Genomic DNA, 23,915 nt, shown 5'->3' on the forward strand with positions numbered 1-23,915 from the left:
CCACATATATCTTTCTACATTACTGCATGTTCTTTACGTAATTTCAATCTTTACGAGAAAGTTCAAAGGCATTCACGGCTTTCAGTCCATTCATGGCTTGCCATTTCGCTGAGTTGTAATGTTCAGTGTCTGTCAAAGGTCCTGTCCCTCAGTCCTCTGAGAGTTCCTGAACCTTCCAACATCAAGACTCACTTTAATGATTCTTTCCCCTCCCTCATCAGGGCGAAATTTCCAATGGCCTCAAATCTCTGTAGGTTCCTTCCCTTTACCAAGAGAACAAGCTTTTATGAGCATTCTGCCTGGTAGCTAGCAGAAAAATTATTTTCCCCGACTACTTGCAGCAGCTGCTGTTTCTCTCTTTATGTCCAGGTTTTTAAAAAAAATCAGACTAATTGAGAAACCGTAAGTCTGCACAAAGCAAGAGCAGCTGCCTCACCAGTGTGTAGGCCTACTCATGGCAAAGTCAGGTGTTCTATATTTGTTTTCAGGTGTTGAACCTGGAACGTGAATCTCAATAACATCTGTGTCCCCATGGTAATCAGGCCTCAATGGCTAGCAAGATTAGTCTCCAGTAGGTTCACTTGTCGGGAAGTCCATTGATACTTGTAAAGAGTGACGAGTGCCTCAATAGGTCCTTTGGAGGATACAAAGGGAGGTATTCCAAATCTGTAGGCTAAGCAAAGAAGGAGTAAGCAATCACTCCTAAATGTTCATTATGAAATGAGCGAATGCTAAAAGATGCATTTTGGCCTTTTTTGTAGCGACTTGCCTTTGAAATTGCCACAAACTTTGTGCAGCATGCTCTTTGAGAACCGGCAGTGTTCACACAATTCAGCAAGCTGCATGACCACTGAGTGCACATCTCAAACTGTTTAATTATTGGTAAACTTTCCTTCTAGGAAGAAAAACAAAAGAACTGTCTTAATAGGCCGCAGACCTGAAATGTTCACTCTGCTTCTCTCACCACAGAGCTGCCTGTCCCTAAGTATTTCCAGCATTTTACATCCGGCTTCCAGCACCTGTAGTATTCAGATTTTTCATTTTTCTTTTGTATTCTTGTACAAATTTTCAAGATTGAGCATCATACACCTCGCTGGTAGTCTTACTTTTAAAATAATTGCTGTGTCCATAAAGTACACTTTAGAATCATTATATTCAAGGAGATCGTGATTTTGTATGTCATTCAAATAATTTTGTTCTTTCCCTCTTGCTTTGCAGACTACTTCTGAACAGAGTGTAGATGACCTGCCTCTGGAGCAAAGGTAAAATTGATCATATTCTGTTTCCACATTGTAACTCTAACCACTAGTAAAATCACAATGGAAAAGTTTGCTGCACCAAATCATACTAAGAGCTTTTAAAGCAACTGCATTTTAAAAATGAAGTTTGGTCTAAGAGCTCTTTATTAACAGTTAGAACATCTGGGTTTGTTGTGTGGCCATAAACCATAGAGTTACGGAGCTGCTGAACATCCCTAATCTGTGTTCTGTTAACCACAATGCTTATTGAACTGCACCGTTTGCCATTAGCATTCTGAACTGGAGATGGGTGGAAGAATCAAATCCCCCGAATATTGTCCAGAGGGAGAGGGGGAGAGAGAATGTGTGCGTGAGTGGCTTTGTCTCTCATATTCCACAGATAACCACCATGTCGTCATGGTGCAAGCTTTTGCATTGGAGAACTTCATTCAACCAATGGGTAGCTTGAGTACTTTTTAAAAGAGTATTTTAATGTGGCAAATAAATGCATCATTTTCAGTCATGTAACAATTGATTTTTTTTCTGTACTTTGTGGTTACCTGTCCAACATGTTAAACAGATTGGTAGTCTGTTGTCACATCTTTGTCAATGCTTTCACTATTTAATCAGTTGCATGCAAGCAGTCTGGCTGGTTAGTGCTCACTAGATATGCCTCGAAAGCTTTTAACCACCCATCTTATGATTTAAAATGTCTGCAGTATTGCCCTGCAGCGTAGACAGGAATGATATTTTTCTAAACTTTTACAGACTAACCCACCAAGTTGACTGAACAAAATCACCCAAGTAGTAATATCCTTTTGTTCTAAAATATGAAAAGCAGTGGCAAAGTCAGTGGCTCCAGCAATGAATGGCTCATAGCTTCCAGAATGACATTTGATTAATTTCTTGCTACTTCTTGGTGAATAGGTAACCTGCCTCAAGCTTCCAATCTTCAGGGTGAAACCTGTATATCTTTGTGCGGTAGATACAAAGATTGTAAACTTCCAGTACACCAGCCTGATCACTAGAATCAAATTCCATCTACCTGCATAACTAGTTTATTGTCAACTCATCATTTAAACGGTTCACTTGAATGTCAATTGGGCTATCGAAGGTTTCAGCTTCAATTACTTATATTAAGACCTGTTATAGATGCAGATCCTAAAGCTTTGGTCTTGATTATTTTGATTACTGGTTGCATGATAGATTGAGTTATCTATAATAATCTAGGAGTAGATTTTATGCAGCACACTCCCAATCTCCATAAAACCTGTGTAAACATTGTAAACTCTCATATGCTTTTTTTTTTGGCAAACTTACGATGAGAGATCAAGAGAACTGTAAAAGTTTCAGGTGTTTGTGTCTTTGTCTGTGCTACAATCTACATAGAGTTCCTTTGATCAATTAGTGCCACCGTTGCTTCAGCTTACAACCTTTCCACCCCACCAACAAATAAACCTCTGATAATGAAGAAAATTATGAGATATAGGCAATAACTGAACCTGCCATGTGGCTAATTTACAGGATCAGGTAATATTGTATCCCAGCTTCAGCCGAGAGTAAAAGTGGTGATACACACAGTCCTTCAGTTTCCCAATGGGGTGTGATAAATTAAAATTCCCACATAGCCCAGATTAATGAAAAGCTTTTAATAATAGTTTTTCTTTAAATGTTTATTTTGAGTGCTAGGTTACAATATGCTCTAAGGACTGAAATAAGGATGATTTGGTGTATTTGATTACAGCTTCCCTTACAGAGATGTGAAGGCAACTTGGGTGGGTAAGGAATGGGTTGGAGGGTTCTGCAAAGCCCAGACTACACTAATGGAGCCTGAGTTTTAGCTCACTCTTCAACTGACCAATCCCAGTATTCCAACCAGGCTCCACTTCCTGTCTGCATGTGGGGGTTTGCAGCATCATTTATGTCAGGAGAGTTGATCCAGTTTTTGTCGTGCAAGGAGGGTTGAGACTGTCTGAATGGCAGCACGTGTGTTGGGAGCAGCTGAGCAGGTACACAAAACTCCTTGGAATAGTAAATTTTAATGCACATGTCCAGAGCTATAACTTTGATTTATAGTTATTTGTAACATATTTATTCAATTACATAATAGTCTTGCTAATCTTATCATATCAGTTAGAGTTGAGGCTATTTGATCTGGTTGTGAAAGGTTAAACTAGTTCACCATAACCTTTCATGCCTAGATCCCCCTTCCGTGCTCCAAGCCTACTACCTCCTGTATCCCTCCCTGGAAAACTATCCTCAATTGCCTTCACAATTGCACTTCCAAAATTCCAACTATCTAGCCATTGGCCTTTCATTTGCTACAACATTTCTGCAGCTACTTACTTGCTCAACTACACCCTCATCCCCATCTTTGATGCCAGAGTCCCCAGTAAAACCATTACTCGGGTCATACCCCTGATACGACCCTTGTCTCCACTTTAAGTTCATGCAGTGCAGACTGGCAAGGATCTAGTGGACAACAGGCTTAGCCATCCACTGCCAAAACTGGCTGGACCACGTGCTCTTGCTCTCATTTGCTAAAACTGTTCACTAATCCAGGACCATTTTGAAATATAAGGGTAAGCCCTGCTTCTTTTCTCTATGCAAATAGACATTCTCTATCCCCTCCACCCTCGCCTCCAGAAATAAGAGCGAGGATATCATGGACTTCATCTAACTAATCAGCTGTCCCTAAGCATCTTCTCTTCCATTAGTCCTCCTGACCAAAATTCTATTCACTCAATTGTGTTTTACTTTGTTTCATTTTTGCTTTGTATGGTGGGAATGGAGGAGGGGATTGGGGTTTCACAGAATTTCACAATACATTAAAGGATTTCTTACCAAAAAAGGCTGAAAACCGCTGTCCTAGGACCGAGGGTTAAGAAATTAATTGACCTTTTACCAGTTTAAATGGAGTGGTTGCTAAGTACGTATAGTCTGATATGCTGCAGCTTCATAATATATATTATGTTGTAAGTCTCCATGGACTGAACTAAAATTTGAAGTAGAAGGAAAGTAGAACGGATGTCAGTGTTGGCCAGCTAATGCTCACATCAAACAAAGTCAGGCCTAGGTGTAGAATTTAAGCTTCTGCTGCTCTGCTCAAAAGATATATTTTTTAAAAATCACACCTTGTTGCACTTATTTTTCACACAAGTTAAAGCTTCTCTGAGTCAGGTTGCTAATTTGAGCCCAATTATGGATATAATTTTCCTTGGCAGATCAAACCGTTTCAATTTATCATCCTTAGTACCAACAAAAATGGTGATTTTGTTTTGACCAGTCACCACTGTATTTTCTAAGATAATTCATTTGTTTTAACAGTAAAACAGCTGTCCCCTTAATGATTTTAATTGCTATCTAGAAAAACATTATTTCATAACTCTTTTATCTCATGTGTTTGCCAGAGTGTATTAGGAACTATTTTGATGTAATGTGCTTTTTAATCCCATTTTTGAAAATATCATTCCCAAGCTGGTTCTCCTTAAAGCCATGGAGAGGAAAAGGGAACAGGAAAACATTATTTTGGACGCCTATACTCTTGACATTGAGTTAAGATTTCCCGTGTCTATGTGGGTCTCCTCCAGGTGCTCCGGTTTCCTCCCACAGTCCGAAAGATGTGCTGGTTAGGTGCATTGACCATGGCAAATTCTCCCTCCATGTGTACCCGAACAGGCGCCGGAGCGTGGTGACTAGGGGATTTTCACAGTAACTTCATTACAGTGTCAGTGTAAACCTACTTGTGACACTAATAAATATACTTTGAACTTTAAGATTTCCAGATCGTCCTCCAGATGAGCGCAGGGACAGGGCAGCCCTGGTAATGAGGCATGAGGGAAGATTTCTTAATCCTCCTGTTTCACTTTCCAGTCTGTATACTGAAAGGGCATCCATTTTCAGGTGCTGCAAGAGGTTGTCAGTGGATCTTGCATATGGAAATTTCTCTCTCGCTCCCCTTTTCGGTTCAGAGGACCAAGCAACAGGACAATGGAAACTGCATCTATTGCAGCTGCCTGACTGCCAGTAGGTCTGTTTTCCACCAACTGCGAGGTGCCCTGGTGATTAATCTCTGATCTGCTGCTTCCTCCTTCAATTTCTGTTTCCTAGTGCGAGATTGCTATAGGATTGATGTGGAGTTGTTGGCTTTGGACTGGAGTAGGCACAGTAGGTAGTCTCGCAACACCAGGTTAAAGTCCAACAGGTTTATTTAGTAGCACGAGTTTTTGGAGTGTTGCCCCTTCAGGTGAGTGAAGAGTTTGGTTCACAAACAGGACATATATAGATTCAAACTCAATTACAAGATAATGGTTGGAATGCGAGTCTTTACAGGTAATCAAGTCTTAAATGTACAGACAATGAGTGGAGAGGGGGTTAAGCACAGGTTAAAGAGATGTGTATTGTCTCCAGCTAGGACAGTTAATGAGATTTTGCAAGCCCAGGCAAGTCGTGGGGGTTACAGGTAGTGTGACATGAACCCAAGATCCTGGTTGAGACCGTCCTCATGTATGTGGAACTTAGCTATCAGTTTCTGCTCAGCGATTCTGCTGTGTTGTGAAGGTCGCCTTGGAGAATGCTTACCCGAAGATCAGGCTGAATGCCCTTGACTGCTGAAGTGTTGCCCGACAGGAAGGGAACACTCCTGCCTGGTGATTGTCGAGCGGTGTCCATTCATCTGTTGTCATAGCATCTGCGTGTTCTCGCCAATGTACCATGCCTCGGGACATCCTTTCCTGCAGCGTATCAGGTAGACAATGTAACCCCCACAACTTGCCTGGGCTTGCAAAATCTCACTAAATGTCCTGGCTTAAGACAATTCACATCTCTTTAACCTGTGCTTAGCCCCCTCTCCACTCACATTGTCTGCACCTGTAAAGAATTGATTACCTGTTAAGATTCGCATTCCAACTATTATCTTGAGTTTGTGTCTATATATGCCCTGTTCGTGAATCAAGCTCTTCACTCACCCAATGAAGGGGTAACGCTCCGAAAGTTCGTGCTACCAAATAAACCTGTTGGACTTTAACTTGGTGTTGTGAGACTACTTACTGTGCTATAGGATTGTGTGTGACTGGGCCACGTTAATGACCTGATCTCTGATACCTGGACAAATGGAGTGTATTTTGAATGCTCTCTGCTAGTCTGACTGGACCACGACTCCTTGTTAAAATGCCGTTCCAATTGCTGGCTACCCTCATGCATAAATACACTGCAAAAGTGAGATACAAGTCTTGCTAATGAGTGTTGATAATTATTAAATGGTGGAGGACACAACCTTGACATATTTGGAAATCTAGGGCAATTTTTCTAGGTCAGCTCTATTTCCATTGTCCTGACCAAGTAAGATTTAGCATAGACTTGTGATTGAATCCAGGACTTCACTGGCTACACAAGTAAGGTTGTTAATAGATGAGCTCCCCAGGTCATTGGGGAAGCTGTTTTTTCATTAAATATAAATCTTAACAAGCAAATAATAGTTTTAAAATACAAAGCACATACATTCTCTTGTAATTTATTACTGATGAGATGAAAACTTGTTGCATGAATTTTTAGTATTTTTAAATAAAATTTTAGCGCTGTTGAATTTGATGAAGTGACCAAGTTTGTCTTTAAATTTATTTTCCTTGCTGTTATCCGACCCAGTGTTTCAAAAAGTAAACCTGATGTAATATTTTCTGAAGAAGTTCAACTTTCTGCAGCAGAAATCTATTTCAAGGACACACCATCTGTGCACTTGTGCTACAGAACTCATGGCTCTTTGGTTCTGACTTTGACAGGAATCCAAGGCCAAACAGCAGAACAATTTATAGAATTAATATGTTAACTAAGTTTTTTTTATTGATCTAAATTATGTTGGGGGTCCAAGAGGGAAAGGAAAAGAGGTAATAACTGGGATGTTGAAATTTTAACAAAGAACTATGTCTATTTTCTCTTGCTCCTCTTTTTTTTCCCTTAGCTCTTTAATACACTTATTCTCACATTGGCATCTCATTCAAGTGACCATTACTTGTCTTTCACACATACATTTTCCAGCACTGATTTCTGATAGAAACTGGAATGGCAGGGGAACATGGCTAAATTTCCTGCCACATGGCCCAGAGACTGATGCTATTAGCATTTCAGCTACTACTCTGGATGAGATTAACTAGCTCAACGCATAGTGGTTGAACCTGGGAAATTCTAACCCCTATGGCTCAGTCCTTGAGATTTTTTACTCACTAGACCCTTGAGAAGCTGGAAATATCTCATCCTAATCACCAGGTTGGTAGGTGCTTGCATGAGTTATAATGTACATGTGAAAATACAGCTACTCGACCTAAAGAAATTTAATGTCGCTGGTTCCATAAGCTGTTAATTAAAGTAAAGATTACTGATCATAATGTGGGTAACTAGCATTTACTTTCTTTTAGCTAGTTACTATATTTCACGAGAGTTAGAAATAACTGAATTCAGAGGAAACTTGACTATCAGAATTTTCGCAAATCTAGTTTAGTTTGGAAGGTTAGTGCAAGTTGTGCTACAGAGAATTTATTGGAGAAAGAAAGGTTAATATTTTCAGTTTTAAAGTGAAAGAGTTTCGTAAATATTTCATTCATCAATTCTAGCCTATAATTGACGTTCCTCTGCACCTTCTGACATTTTTTTAGGCGCAGGTCTATTTTAAGAGCCACCTGCATTGTAGTTCATGGATTAGAAATTCCATTGGTGGGCTGCAGTGGCATCGGCATCAGTTCCTGTGTTTGGTGATGTCTGATTTGTATGTTCTTGTACACCAGTCATTGAAAGCAAGCATGCAGGTACATCAAGTAGTTTCGAAGCAAATGATATATTGGCCTTCATTGCAGGAGGACTTGAGTACGGGGTTAAGGATGACTTATTGCAGCTGTACAGAGCCTGGTGAGATGACGACATCTGGGGCATTATTATGCAGTTTTGGTCTCCTTATTTATCATGGAATCCCTACACTGTCGAAAGAGGCCATTTGGCCCATTGAGTCTGCACTAACCACAATCCCACCCAGGCCCTATTCCCGTAACCCCACAAATTTACCGGGCTAATCCCCCTGACATTAGGATCAATTTAGCATGGCCAGTCAACTAACCTGCACACCTTTGCACTGTGGGAGGAAATCTGAGCACCTGGAGGAAACCCACGCGGACACGGGAGAATGTGCAAACTCCACATGGATAGTGACCCAAGGCAGGAATTCAACCCGGGTCCCTGGCGCAGTGAGGCAGCAGTGCTAACCACTGTGCCACCGTACCGTAAGAAAGGATATACTTGTCATAGAGGGAGTATAGCAAAGGTTCACCAGACTTGATTCGTGGGATGGCAGGATTGTAGTACGAGGAGAGATTGGGCTGACTTAAGCCTGTATCCACTGGAGTTCAGAAGAATGAGAAGGAATTTCATTAAAGTGTATAACATTCTGACAGGGCTGGACAGACTGGATGCAGCGATGATGTTTCCTTTGGCTGTGGGGATTTGGAACGAGGGGTGGCTGTCTCAGGATGTAGGTTAGGCCACTTTGAATGGAGAAATTTCTCCTCAATTCAGTTCTGAGGGTGGTGAACCTGTGGAATTCTCTAACACAAGGCTGTGGAGGCCAAATCACTGAATATATGTATATATAATATAAGAAGGAATAATATATTTTTAGATTCTAAAGGAGTCGAGCGGTATAGGGAGAGCTTGGGAGTATGGCGTTGAGATAAAAGATCTGTTATGATATTGTATGGCAGAGCAGGCTCCAAGGGCTGAATGACCGACTCCTACACCTATTTTGTATGTTTCTGTGTGTGCTGGGCTTCCGTTTCATTGGATTGGCAGAGCATGATGAAAAATCTAGTTGTTGCTGATGTTGTCGTGGCCTCATTTATAAGGAATGGAGGCTTCAAAAAAATTCTTTCATGGTTTGAGGGTGTTGCTGGAAAAGCCAGCATTTGTTGCCCATCCTTAATTGCCCTTAGAAGGTGATCGTGGTGGCGCCTTCTACAAGTTTTCCATTGCATCACCTCCACCGCATTATTAATTGCTGGAAGAAGCTTCAAATGTTCAGAACCTGCATCCTTTAAAAGCACAGTAGAGTTTTAACAACACCAGGTTAAAGTCCAACAGGTTTATTTGGTAGCAAATGCCATTAGCTTTCGGAGCGCTGCTCCTTCGTCAGATGGAGTGGAAATCTGCTCTCAAACAGGGCACAGAGACACAAAATCAAGTTACAGAATACTGATTAGAATGCGAATCTCTACAGCCAACCAGGTCTTAAAGATACAGACAATGTGAGTGGAGGGAGCATTAAGCACAGGTAAAAGATGTGTATTGTCTCCAGACAGGACAGCCAGTGAGATTCTGCAAGTCCAGGAGGCAAGCTGTGGGGGGTTACTGATAGTGTGTCATAAACGCAACATCCCGGTTTAGTCCTCATGTGTGCGGAACTTGGCTATCAGTTTCTGCTCAGCGACTCTGCGCCATCGTGTGTCGTGAAGTCTTTAAAAGCATACAGGACGGAAAAGCTGATAACCAAAGCTAATAAAATTCAAGGGTTTTCTTCCTCTTGAGCATTTTCCATCTCTCTCCAAACGAATATCACTGAATTAAAAAGCATTTGGTGTAACTTTTATTGACCATAGAACACAATCAATAAATATAAACAGAGTAGAAGAGATTTTGATATGCATGCATATTGTGATGACAAAAACAACCACGACTTCTCCTTCCCCAAACTAAAGCGAATACAATGTCCAGCATTTCACCAACCTCCTCAAAAGTATAAAAGCTATTGGCTTTGTTAAATCATAACTGGATATGTGACTCAACCAGAGGTAAACAACTTCTTAAGCTTCCAATATCCTGGGCTGGGCAGAAAGCATATACTCATTCCAAAGTAGAAGTCTACCATTTGTCATATTGGTACAGGTCCCTTTACATGTGCAAATAGGGGGATTAACGTTTGTTTGAAGCCCCAACTGGAAGTTTAGTTTGCCAAGGCCATTGCTCATTTGTTTCCCATTGAACAGAAATGCTAAAACTGATCTCCTTCTTCAGTTTATCAGTTTCCTCTTTCAGTCTAGGTGGATGGTCTAAAGTGTCTAATCAGTCTTGCCAAATAGTCATAATTTCTATGTATATGAAATTAGAATTGAACATGGTTAGGACGAGCATTCTCATAGTTAGATACCATTGCACCATTCAAAGATGATATTAAATAATTGAGCTTATTTAGGCTCTGTTGTGAAATTAGTAAATTCCATCCCTTGAATGAGTATAAATAGAGAATTCAGTGCAATGAAAGATTGAGAATGTTCCCAATGCTAAGGCCACACAAGTTCAATCATGATGGAAGCTGTTCTTTTTGACTTCTCCAACAATAGCTCATCAATGTTTTATCATAGAATCATAGAAACCCTACAGTACAGAAAGAGGCCATTCAGCCCATCGAGTCTGCACCGACCACAATCCCACCCAGGCCCTACCCCCATATCCCTACATATTTTACCCACTAATCCCTCTAACCTACACATGTCAGGACACTAAGGGGCAATTTTAATCATGGCCAATCAACCTAACCCTAAACCTATCATGTTTGAGGTCAGTAAGTTTTTATCCAATGGGTTAACTTTTATGGTTTTATGCACTCGTGTTTTTTTTATTGGAGGCAATTGAAAAATGTTTTGAAAAGTGACTTGATCTTTTGTCCCAGAACATTTCATCCCAATGGCTTGTTCTTGTATGAAAGTAAGTCTGAAAAGAAAACAGAAAGCATCTAAATTTGCTGTTCTTTATTATTGTAAGTTATTAAAACTAATTTTGAAATTCAAACTGCAGATAAAAGCATTGGTCTAATTCGAAGCATTGCATATTTTCTTTGTCCTCATTTTAAGATGTGCTAGGTTTCTACTCCAATTCTGCTCCACACATCTGAAAAAATGCATAGGTGACTCATTCAATGCATTCCTGGTAGACCTGGGTGGGGTGTGAGAACAGGCTGAGAGCGCCTTTGTATTCCTTCACTCTCCATGAAGTCTGGAACGAAGAGTCAATGACACAGTCACTGCTTGCCACCTTTTTTAGCCATGGGTCTAGAATAGGCCCTCCATATGTCACTGACACTCCAGGCAACTGTGTTTGAAACAGTGAAATTTACAATGCTCTAAATATTGCTGATCTCCATTGATTCCTGGTTTCCCTGTGCCTCAAATTTTTTAAAAAAATGTCCTTTTAAGTTTTACTTCTTTCATCTTTAATTTTTAACTTTAACCTGTCTCTAATTCTAATATCTTCCAACCGTACTCCCAAATGCTCCATTTCCCCAACTTGTTTGCATTTGGTCCTCTCTTTGCCCCACCTTTGACAACCATGTTTTTCAATTGTCTTGGTCCTTTGCTCAGAATTTTACTGCCTAAATTTTGACTGAACCTTTGGTTACCCCTTCCAATATTTCCTTGCTTTAGCTTTTTTTCTGTCTAATTGGAGTGTTTTTCCTATGTAAAGGCACTATATAAATGTGAGTTGCTGATCAAAAGAGTGATTTTTAAACACTTGGAGGTAGAAAGCATGGCAGAGGTATTAAGTGAGTGCTTTGTACCTGTCTTTACCATGGAAGCAAATTCTACCGAAGACATGGTAAAAGAGCAGGTAGCAAAGAGTCACTAGATGTGCTAAAGATTGATGGGTATTAGATAGACTGGCTGTTTAAAGTTAAGTTGCCGGGACTGGACGGCATGTATCTGAGAATGAGGGTGGAAATTGTGGAGGTACTGGCCTTAATCTTCCAATCATAGAATCTCTACAATGCAGAAGGAGGCTATTCAACCCTCAAGTTTGCACCGACCACAATTCGGGCGCTATCTGTATCCTCCTTGGATTATAGAGCTGGTATCATTGAATTGAAGAATTTGAAATGTTGCACCACAAGCCCCATGCTGTTGTTTCCTATTGGCCAAATTACAGTTTGGCTGGCACAGTGCTTAGCACTGCTAACTTACAGCACCAGGGGACCCGGGTTCCATTCTGGTCTTGGATGACTGTCTGTGTGGAGTTTGCACGTTCTCCCTGTGTCTGTGTGAGTTTCTTCCCACAGTCTAAAAATGTACAAGTTGGGTTCATTGGCCAAGCTAAATTGCCCTTTAGTGTCTCAAGATGTCTCAAGGCAAGCCCCGAGGGGCTCTCGCGGATTATAGGTAGGCCTAAAAGGTAGGGATATGTTCGGCACAACTTGTGGGGCCGAAGGGCCTGTTTTGTGCTGGAGTTTTTCTATGTTCCTATGTATAGGTTAGGGGGTTTAGCAGGGTAAACATGTGGGGTTACAGGGATAGGGTCTGGGTAAGATGCTCCTTTGGAGAGTTGGTACAGACTGATTCTGCACTGTAGAAATTCTATAATTCAAAAGATTGTAAGGATAAACCCAGCAACTGCAGACCAGTCATTTTGACCTCTGGTTGGAAAGGTTTTAGGTACGATGTTCCGGGACAAAGTTAACAAGTCACTTGAACAAAAATGAATTGAGGAAAGCTAGCAAGGGCTTGCCAAAGGCTAATCATACTTAAATAAATTGAGCTTTTTGACGTACCAGAGTATGTTAATGTGGCTGACAGTGGTGAAAGTGGACTTCCAAAAGGTATTTTATAAAGTGCCATTTGACAGGCCAGTCAGCAGATTTGAAACCCATTGAATAAAAGGAGCAAAAGGCAGTATATATAAAGCCACTATCAGCACTTTCTTTTGTCTTAAACACTCCCTTTATCTTGTGCCCATAACATCTTTGTCAAATTTTCCGAGCTCCCACCTACCCTTCACCTTCTGCTTTGCCTCACCTGCTCCACCCCCTCTTAAACAGTATAAAATCCATTACATTTTCCCCTCCAGCTCTGAAGAAAAGTTACATGGACTCCCAATGTTAACTTTGTTGCTTTCTCCACAGTTGCTGCTAGACCTGCTGAGTTTAAGCATTTTCTGTTTTATTTCAGACTTCCAGCATTCAGAGTCTTTTGCTTTTATTTCTATGCATATAAAGTTGATAGTGTTAGGAAACAGAGTAGTAGTGAACAGTTTTTCAGACAGGAGTTTTACAAACTGAGGAGGACAGTGACAAATTTCAAGAAGACATAGGCTAGTGCAATGTGCGTATACAAGGCAGATAAAATTGAACTCAAAGCAGTGTGATGTGATGCATTTTGGTTGGAAGAATGAGGAAAGGCAATATAAAATACCTGGCACAATTCTAAAATGGATGCAAGAGCAGAGGGACCTGGCACGTATATATGCACAAAACGTTTAAGTTGGCAGGACAGGTTGAGACAGCAGCTAATAGGCATATGGTTTCCTGGTCTTTATAAATGAGGCATAGAATACAAAAGCAAGGATGTTAAAACACTAATTTCACCTCAGCTGAAGTATTTTGTCCAATTCTGGGCACCACAAATTAAGAAGGATGTGAAGATGTTGAAGAGGGTACACAAAAGGTTTATGAAGGACTTCAAGTTACAATTGACAGAGGTGGGCTGTTCTCTTTGCAGAAGAGAAGATTAAAGGGTGATTTGATGGAGGTGTTCAAAATCATGAGGGTTCTGGAAAGAGTAGATAGGGAAAAACTGTTATTGTTGGCAGAAGGCCTGAGAACCAGAGGACACCAATTTAATATGACTGGCAAAGGGAACAACGGAGACGCGAGAAAAACGATTTTGTGGTTAGAGTCTGGAATGCACTGCTGTGTGTGGTGGAGGCAACTTCACTTGTGGTTTTCAAAAGGAAATGGAATAGTTTCCTGGAGAAGGGAAAATTTACAGGCCTGTGAGGAAAAAGCAGGGAAATGGGACTAGCTGAGTAGCTCTGAAAGACAGCTGGCATAGACACGAGAGCCAAATGGTCACCTCCTGTGCTGTAGCCATACTATGATTCTATGATAGTTAGAATCATACAGTGCAGAAGGAGGCCATTCGGCCCATCGAGTCTGCACCGACCACAATCACACCCAGGCCCTATCCCCATAAACCCATGCATTTACCCTAGCTAGTCCCCTGATGCTAAGGGACAATTTATCATGGCCAATCGGCCTAACCCACACATCTTTGGACTGTGGGAGGAAACCGGAGCACCTGGAGGAAACCCACGCAGACATGGGAAGAATGTGCAAACTCCACCCAGACAGTGACCCGAGGCCGGAATTGAACCCGGGTCCCTGGCGCTGTGAGGCAGCAGTGCTAACCACTGTGCTGCCCATTTACTTCCAGGTTTACTCTGAAGAAGTTATATGGACTCAACGTTAGCTCTTTTTTTTCTCTCTCTCCACAGATGCTGCCAGACCTGCTGAGTTTTTCCAACACTTTGTATTATTTCAGATTCAAGCATCCGCAGAATTTTGCTTTTATTTACTTCCAAGCCGTTTGATGCCAGAATAAATGAGACATGCTGGCTTGCTGTGATCCAGATATAATGTATCTGTTGAGGTGATTAATTCTGGAGTATTCTGATAATTTTGGAAGAAGCAGAGCACTCGTGCGGATGGAATAAAATTTAGGCCAGATGACTGCTGTATACTTGATGTACAATCCAAATTATGGCAAATCCTTTCTGATCAATCATGTTATATGGAATATTTATATTAATTTGCAAGAACAGAGTATGGTATTAACATTACAAATCACCAAAGCTGTTTAAGTCATGCTGCATAGCTTTGGGGTTGGGAGTAGGAGGAATATCTTTATAGATAGGTTTGTTTGAAAAGTAGAAATGCTGGTTTATCAAAGTGGTACAGTTTAGCACATTGTGTGTAACTGCATATCTAATTTCATTTTTTTTTTGATGTGCAGCAAATGTTTTACCTTTTCAGTATTCAAATATTTTATATCTGCCTTGCACGTTGGTCTGGTTTTGAGCATTTTATCAATGTTTTACGTGTGACAGAATTATGGAAACTTGGCCTTTGCATATGCATTACACTGAAATCATAGAATCTCTACAGTGCAGAAGGAGGCCATTCGGCCCATGGATTCTTCTCCGACTCTGATCGAGTAACTTAACCAGGCCCTCTTTCCCCCACCGTATCCCCGTAACCCCACACATTTACCATGGCTAATCCATCGAACCTACATTCCTCAGAGACTAAGGATCAATTTAGCATGGCCAACCCACTTAACCTGCGCATATTTGGACTGTGGGAAGAAACTGGAGCATCTGGAGGAAACCTATGCAGACACGGGGAGACTGTGCAAACACCACACAGTCACCCAAGGCCGGAATTGGACTTGGTTTCCTGGTGCTGTGAGGCAGCAGTGCTAACCACTGTCCCACAGTGTCCCTATTACTGAAGCTTTGTACTAATGACAAATAAAAACAGATTTATTTTTCCTTTATTCCTTTTCGTTGAAATTTTTTTCACAATATTTGCACAATTAGCAAAGTGCCAGAGAGAGTAGGATTATAAAATGAAGAGTTTTCACTTGTCACTATCGAAATTGACATTGCGTGAGTGCCTAAATAATGTGAGAACTTGAATATATTTTCTGATTTGCTAATGCCATTCTTGAACCAGTTTTTGCCATATATCATTGTTTGCTTAAATTCAGTGTTGGCCCTGAAATTCTGACTTTTCTGGCATACTCTGAATGTAACTTAGCAAGAATCAGTTGGAATTTAGGTTGTTGCCCATCTGTGCTGGGTTCCAGCCTTGAATGGGAATTATTGCTTAGCCTTTGTAAGGAATGAAACCACTGCCTGTTCCTTACAAGATCAGTAAAGGAACGGAGATGAAAGGGGAGTTGCTGTACCGTTGATCGATCAATTGGAAGAAATTGAATTGATGGTTACTATACTTTTTAGCAGGTCACTCAGCAATGGATTTATGGTCCAGCTCAGAGCCCAGGTTAGAATTGCGGCATGGGCACTCAAAGTGAACTTAATTTTTTGAAACTTTGTTTCTTAAAGCCACTATGCAATGTTTGCTGCTAGAAGCAGTTTCTAGGTGTTTCCTGTGGAATGGAAGAGATCTGACAGGCTATTGTTTGTCTGGATTTTCTGGCTTCATTAGAATCTCCTCTTACCACATGGAATTTGAAATGCAAGTTGTTTAAATTCCCACAGTGGAAGTTGTATGTGATTCTTAGCTGTTCCTGAGTTACATTTTGACTTTTACCTGTAAGAAAAGCATAATGCCTCAAGTAGGTTTCAGTGGTTACATTTAAACTCTTGTAGCGCTCTGCCCCCATTGACTGCACCTTGAAAGTTTCCTCGAGTTCCAGTTGCAGCATTTTTAAAAAGTCAATCTACCTGGCAGTTTCTGACGCTGGATGCAGAATTCTATTTTAAATATGAAGGAAAAACACCTTTTAAGTATATAACATTAATGAGATAAAATATGATTTGAAAAGCCAACATCTGTGAAAGTTGTGACTACTTTGAGGACAATTGCAAAGCTTTTGCATCATATAATTAAAATTGCCTTGTAGTCAATGCTATCTTTCTGTGTGTGGAGGTAAAATTGAAAAATTCTGCTCTTGTGCGCTTATACAAAACCTGAATTGTTGATACTGATGAGTTTTGTATAGGTAAGCTGAGCCATCTTTCTATGGTAAAAGCAAATTACTGTGGATGTTGGAATCTGACAAAGGATCATTCGGACTCAACATTAGCTTAATTCTCTCCCCACAGATGCTGTCGGACCTGCTGAGATTTTCCAGCATTTTCTATTTTTGTTCTACCTTTTTTATGGTTTGGGGTGGCCTGGCAGTCGTTCTCTCCAGTGCTTCTCCAATGGATTGCTTCTACTGTAATGGTATTTAGATTAAGATCTTAGTACGGCAGTGAGTCCCTGTAGCAGAGAGTTGTTCTAATGTACAGCATTGCCTTAAATGGGCTTTGCTTTGTAGATTTTTAACTGTGATGGCCAACAGGAAGAGGTTTATGGTTTTCTGTGTTTTAACGTAGTGGTTCAATACATTTATTTTTAAAGCAGGGTGAGAGGTAGCTCCAGTAATGGGGGACGAAAGAATTCTGGGGCAATGTTGCATAAAGTGGAGCCTCCAGCTGACCACACAAACATCCCCTTTGCAGAATGAGTACATTGAGTTAACATTTTGTTGTAGACAGAGGAAATCGCTGCATACAAATGACATTTAACAATTAGTAACTTCCTGTTTTATGCATGTGCTGAAGTCTCTAAATGTTTTCCTTTCCTTTGCTGTTGGCCCTTGACCCATTAGAGTTTCCTTTGTTTACTTCAAACAAAATGAGTAGGGATGTGTTGCTTGAGTATTATTCTTTTAATCTCTTCATGAAACCATGCTCTTTGGTGACACAGGTGTATTAACTTTTTTTCTAAGATTTCCACCGTTGCTCTTTTTTTCAACTGGCTCTAAAAAAATCCTGCTCCTGGTTCTAAAAATACTGCTGCTGCTCAGAAGTTATATTTTCACCAAAAAAAGTATTTAGAACTTGTCTCATTTGTGAGATTTGAAACCAATATTATACCTTCTATTTTGTAAACTTTCACTAGGTTCCTTGTCTTTTCTGCCTTCCCCTTTTCTGTTGTTGATTGAGGGCAGCTGGTGACTTGTTAGGCTACTGTATGTGGGGTGGATTTGTAACACAGTAGAAAGGCACAAGTTTTCAATTAGTGCAGACTTGATTTACGTTCTCTGGAAGGGTCAGGGGTAGGGGAAATTGCCCTGGCTTCCCTCAGATTGCTCATCAGTCTGAGAACTTGTCAAGAGGGGAACTGGAAATAGAATATTGGGTCAGCTGTTCTTTTGATCTGATCATTAAATTTTGATTCATGGCCATGTCATATCTTTCCTGGTTTTCAGTGTCAAGTAATGTCAATCCTGTGGGCAGAGAAATTACCAAAAATACCCAGTCATCTATCTGATTTCCGATCTGTCTTCCTTGGGCACTGATTCCTGCATTCTCTTCCTCTCTTGCTCAGTTTCCACATACATATAATAATCCAAATCGATAAACCATTTAACACTTTTTTTTAGAATTTATGAAAGGCAGGCCTATTCTAGATTTTACCTCCTTTGCCTGAAACAATTCATAATTTTTATCCCTGTACAGGGAAATGATCCTTCAAAATTTGTTTAATGTTGTTTTCAATCTTGGTTCCAATCATATTTCCTGATCTGATTGTGCCTCAACTCCACTTTCCACCTGTCCTTCATAGCCCATAACATTCTTGTCTCCAGCTGCTATCATTTTTAAGTTTCATTTAGCTTTTCTTGCAGTGTTAGAGGAGTATTGAATGTAGGTTTTACTTGACTATTACCAACCTAGTCAAAACCAATAGATGGATTGAAGACTTTACTGGAAGCAAATGGCCATTAATCTCAATCTTATAAAATGTGCAGTAGCTCTGAATTGGTAGTTATGATACTTCGGTACTTGCATAACTTTAATTTCATGGTCGCAATTACTGATACTGGCTTTTTAATTCCAGGCATATTTAATTAACTGAATTTAAATTCCCTAGCTGCTGTGATGGAATTTGAACTCGTGCCTCTGCATTACTAGTTACAGTAATGTAACCACTGTGCAACCATAAACCTCATTTAATTCTTGAATTGTGTGCCTGCAGTTTGCTTCTAGATTATTAGATACAAATGGCCATAAATAGTGTCGGAGGTTTCAACATCTGTCAGGCAAATAACTTTTTTAAAAGATGTGCTAAAGTTCTTCTGTTCACTGAGTCAGATAGTTTGCTGATTTAAGGTGAGGTATTCTACAAATTTACTGAAATTGCATCTCGATCTCTTTAAGACCTCAAAGTTTAATTAAGTAAACATAAACTCCCTGACCTTGATTTAATTGGTAAGGAATTGCTAGAGACTGGAATGTACTCAACAGCTTCAGTGCAAAAGCACTGTCATAAGATAATTTTGCTTTGTATCAGAGTGTATGCTAGCATGATGCACATACTGCTGAATATGTTAAAGAAATTGCGAGTAGCAGTGATCGCAGCATGTGTACTCGGTAAGGGCATGAATGTTATAGCATGTTAAATAGAACGTTGATGTGTGAAAGATATACTTGCAATGGATTCTTGAAATTGATGCTCATGTCAGTTCCAGGTCAAGCTTTAGCTCGAAATCCTGTTTTTGTTTTTAAATTTCCAGCCACTATGGAATTGAATTTTTGTGGAGATAGTGAGCTGAAACATACAGGATTTCGAACCATAGAATTCTTACAGTGCAGAAAAAGGCTATCTGGCCTGTCGAGTCTGCACTGACTCTCTGAAAGCGCATCCCACTTAGGCCCTCCCCTCCACCCTATCCCTGTAACCCTGTGCATTTGCCATGGTTAATCCACCGAACAAAAACAATACAGCACAGGAACAGGCCCTTTGGCCCTCCAAGCCTGCACCGATCATGTGTTCCTAACTAGACCATCCGTATGTATCCCTCTATTCCCAGTCTGTTCATGTGGCTATCTAGATAAGTCTTAAATGATCCTAGTGTGTCTCCCTCAACCACCTTGCTTGGTAGTGCATTCCAGGCCCCCACCACCCTCCTGTGTAAAATACGTCTCCCGCATATCTGTATTGAACCTTGCCCCCCTTACCTTGAACTTGTGACCCCTTGTGTTTGTCATTTCTGACCTGGGAAAAAGCTTCCAACTGTTCACCCTATCTATGCCCTTCATAATTTTATAAACTTCTATTAGGTCGCCCCTCAACCTCCGTCTTTCCAGGGAGAACAACCCTAGTTTACTCAATCTCACCTCATAGCTAATACCCTCCATACCAGGCAACGTCCTGGTAAACCTTTTCTGCACTCTCTCCAAAGCCTCCACGTCCTTCTGGTAGTGTGGCGACCAGAACTGGACACAGTATTCCAAATGTGGCCTAACCAACGTTCTATATAACTGCAACAACATATGCCAACTTTTATACTCTATGCCCTGTCGAATAAAGGCAAGCATGCCATATGCCTTCTTCACCACCTTTTCCACCTGTGCTGCCACCTTTAAGAATCTATGGACTTGCACACCCAGATCTGTCTGTATCTCTATACTCCTGATGGTTCTGCCATTTATTGTATAGCTCCCCCCGCATTAGTTCTACCAAAATGCATCACTTTGCATTTATCTGGATTAAATTCCATCTGCCATTTCTCCGCCCAATTTTCCAGCCTATCTATATCCTGCTGTATTCTCTGACAATGTTCATCACTATCCGCAACTCCAGCAATCTTTGTGTCGTCCGCAAACTTACTAAGCAGACCAGCTATATCTTCTTCCAAATCATTTTTTATTAAAACAGCAGAGGTCCCAGTACAGAGCCCTGCGGAACACCTAGTCACAGACCTCCAATCAGAAAAAGACCTGTCCACTGTTACCCTCTGTCTTCTATGGCCAAGCCAGTTATATACCCATCTAGCTAGTTCACCTTTGATCCCGTGAGATTTAACCTTTTGCACCAGCCTGCCATGAGGGACCTTGTCAAATGCTTTACTAAAATCCATGTAGACAACATCCACGGCCCTTCCCTCGTCAATCATTTTTGTCACCTCCTCAAAAAACTCAACCAAATTTGGGAGGCATGACCTCCCTCGTACAAAACCATGTTGTCTATCGCTAATGAGACTATTCAGTTCTAAATGTGTATAGATCCCATCTCTAAGAATCTTCTCCAACAATTTCCCTACCACGGACGTCAAGCTCACTGGCCTATAATTACCCGGGTTATCCTTGCTACCCTTCTTAAATAACGGGACCACATTTGCTATCCTCCAATCCTCTGGGACCTCACCTGTGTCCAATGAAGAAACAAAGATTTCTGTTAGAGGCCCAGCAATTTCATCTCTTGTCTCTCTCGGTAATCTAGGACAGATGCCAGGATAGTTGTTATGGCGGACTTTAACTTTACAAATATTGACTGGAAAAGCTATAGTTCGAGTACTTTAGATGGGTCCGTTTTTGTCCAATGTGTGCAGGAGGGTTTCCTGACACAGTATGTAGATAGGCCAACAAGAGGCGAGGCCACATTGGATTTGGTACTGGGTAATGAACCAGGCCAGATGTTAGATTTGGAGGTTGGTGAACACTTTGGTGATAGTGACCACAATTCGGTTACGTTTACTTTAGCGATGGAACGGGATAGGTATATACCGCAGGGCAAGAATTATAGCTGGGGGAAAGGAAATTATGATGCGATTAGGCGAGATTTAGGATGCATAGGATGTGGAAGGAAACTGCAGGGGATGGGCACAATTAAATGTGGAGCTTGCTCAAGGAACAGCTACTGAGTGTCTTTGATAAGTATGTACCTGGCAGGGAGGAAGAGGTCGAGCGAGGGAACTGTGGTTTACTAAAGAAGTTGAATCTCTTGTGAAGAGGAAGAAGGAGACTTATGTAAAGATGAGACGTGAAGGCTCAGTTAGGGTGCTTGAGAGTTACAACTTAGCCAGGAAGGACCTTAAGAGAGAGCTAAGAGGAGCCAGGAGGGGACATGAGAAGTCTTTGGCAGGTAAGATCAAGGATAACCCTAAAACTTTCTATAGGTATGTCAGGAATAAAAGAATGACTAGGGTAAGATCAGGGCCAGTCAAGGACAGTAGTGGGAAGTTGTGTGTGGAGTCCGAAGAGATAGGAGAGGTGCTAAATGAATATTTTTCATCAGTATTCACACAGGAAAAAGACAATGTTGTCGAGGAGAATACTGAGATACAGGCTATTAGACTAGACGGGATTGAGGTTCATGAGGAGGTGTTAGCAATTCTGGAAAGTGTGAAAATAGACAAGGTCCCTGGGCCAGATGGGATTTATCCTAGGATTCTCTGGGAGGCTAGGGAGCAGATTGCAGAGTCTTTGGCTTTGATCTTTGTCGTCATTGTCTACAGCAGTGGTACCCAAACTTTTATCACTGGGTCGCACTTTCGGAATAAAAATTTGCTCGCGCCACACCAAATATTTTATTGATAAGAAATGCATTCAAAAACAAAAAAACCCAACTAGCAGTGCTTGATTCATAACATAGAACACAACTACTTTATAACATGATCATGGGACATCGTCCTCGGCATCACTTGATGCTCTTTCTCTCACTTTGGAAAAATATCTATCCATGTTTAAATGTTTCTTTGATTGTCCTTGAATCTTCCCACCGCACTTGCCATCCTCTCTCGCCGCACCAGTGTGGCGCGCCGCACCCTTTGGGAACCACTGGTCTACAGGAATAGTGCCAGAAGACTGGAGGATAGCAAATGTTGTCCCCTTGTTCAAGAAGGGGAGTAGAGACAACCCTGGTAATTATAGACCAGTGAGCCTTACTTCTGTTGTGGGCAAAGTTTTGGAAAGGATTATAAGAGATAGGATTTATAATCATCTAGAAAGGAATAATTTGATTGGGGATAGTCAACACGGTTTTGTGAAGGGTAGGTCGTGCCTCGCAAACTTTATTGAGTTCTTTGAGAAGGTGACCAAAGAGATAGATAAGGGTAAAGTAGTTGATGTGGTGTATATGGATTTCAGTAAAGCGTTTGATAAGGTTCCCCACGGTAAGCTATTGCAGAAGATACGGGGGCATGGGGGATTGAGGGTGATTGAATGGTTTGGATCAGACATTGGCTAGCTGTAAGAAGACAGAGGGTGGTGGTTGATGGGAAATGTTCATCCTGGAGTTCAGTTACTAGTGGTGTACCGCAAGGATCTGCTTTGGGGCCACTGCTGTTTGTCATTTTTATAAATGACCTGGGTGAGGGCGTAGAAGGATGGGTTAGTAAATTTGTGGATGACACTAAAGTCGGTGGAGTTGTGGACAGTGCGGAAGGATGTTGCAGGTTACAGAGGGACATAGATAAGCTGCAGAGCTGGGCTGAGAGGTGGCAAATGGAGTTTAATGCGGAAAAGTGAGAGGTGATTCACTTTGGAAGGAGTAACAGGAATACAGAGTACTGGGCTAATGGTAAGATACTTGGTAGTGTGGATGAGCAGAGAGATCTCGGTGTCCATGTGCATAGATCCCTGAAAGTTGGCACCCAGGTTGATAGGGTTGTTAAGAAGGCGTACGGTGTGTTAGCTTTTATTGGTAGAGGGATTGAGTTTCGGAGCCATGAGGTCATGTTGCAGCTGTACAAAACTCTGGTGCGGCCGCACTTGGAGTATTGCGTACAGTTCTGGTCGCCGCATTATAGGAAGGATGTGGAAGCATTGGAAAGGGTGCAGAGGAGATTTGCTAGGATGTTGCCTGGTATGGTGGGAAGGTCTTGGGAGGAAAGGCTGAGGGACTTGAGGCTGTTTTCATTAGAGAGAAGAAGGTTAAGAGGTGACTTTATAGAGGCATACAAGATGATCAGTGGATTACATAAGGTGGACAGTGAGAGCCTTTTTCCTCAGATGGTGATGGCTAGCATGAGGGGACATAGCTTTAAATTGAGGTGATAGATATAGGACAGATGTCAGAGGTAGGTTCTTTACTCAGAGTAGTATGGGCATGGAATGCCCTGCCTGCAACAGTAGTGGACTTGCCAACATTAAGGGCATTTAAATGGTCATTGGATAAACATATGGATGATATTGGAATAGTGTAAGTTAGATTGGCTTTAGATTGGTTTCACAGGTCGGCGCAACATCGAGGGCGAAGGGCCTGTACTGTGCTGTTACGTTCTGTGTTCTACGTTTGAGTTCTTTTCTACTTTCTCTGTCTTCCTCCAGTGTTTCATCTGTTTTTAGCTGCCTGGACCTTAT

The 23,915-nt window shown here is 41.2% G+C and overlaps 1 protein-coding gene across 6 annotated transcripts in view; it reads left to right on the forward strand.

Moving 5' to 3' along the window:
- The window catches only part of tmem131l (transmembrane 131 like), a 167,015-nt gene that overhangs the window by 6,805 nt on the left and 136,295 nt on the right, over window positions 1-23,915 (forward strand). For all 6 annotated transcript variants that reach the window (XM_078212869.1, XM_078212840.1, XM_078212861.1 and 3 more), the window contains exon 3: window positions 1,219-1,262. In XM_078212869.1, the coding sequence (XP_078068995.1) occupies window positions 1,219-1,262 (44 nt within the window). The remainder of the gene's footprint in view (window positions 1-1,218; window positions 1,263-23,915) is intronic.

The sequence above is a fragment of the Mustelus asterias genome, chromosome 1 (genome assembly GCF_964213995.1).
Source record: "Mustelus asterias chromosome 1, sMusAst1.hap1.1, whole genome shotgun sequence".
In the NCBI taxonomy this organism is placed as follows: Eukaryota; Metazoa; Chordata; class Chondrichthyes; order Carcharhiniformes; family Triakidae; genus Mustelus; species Mustelus asterias.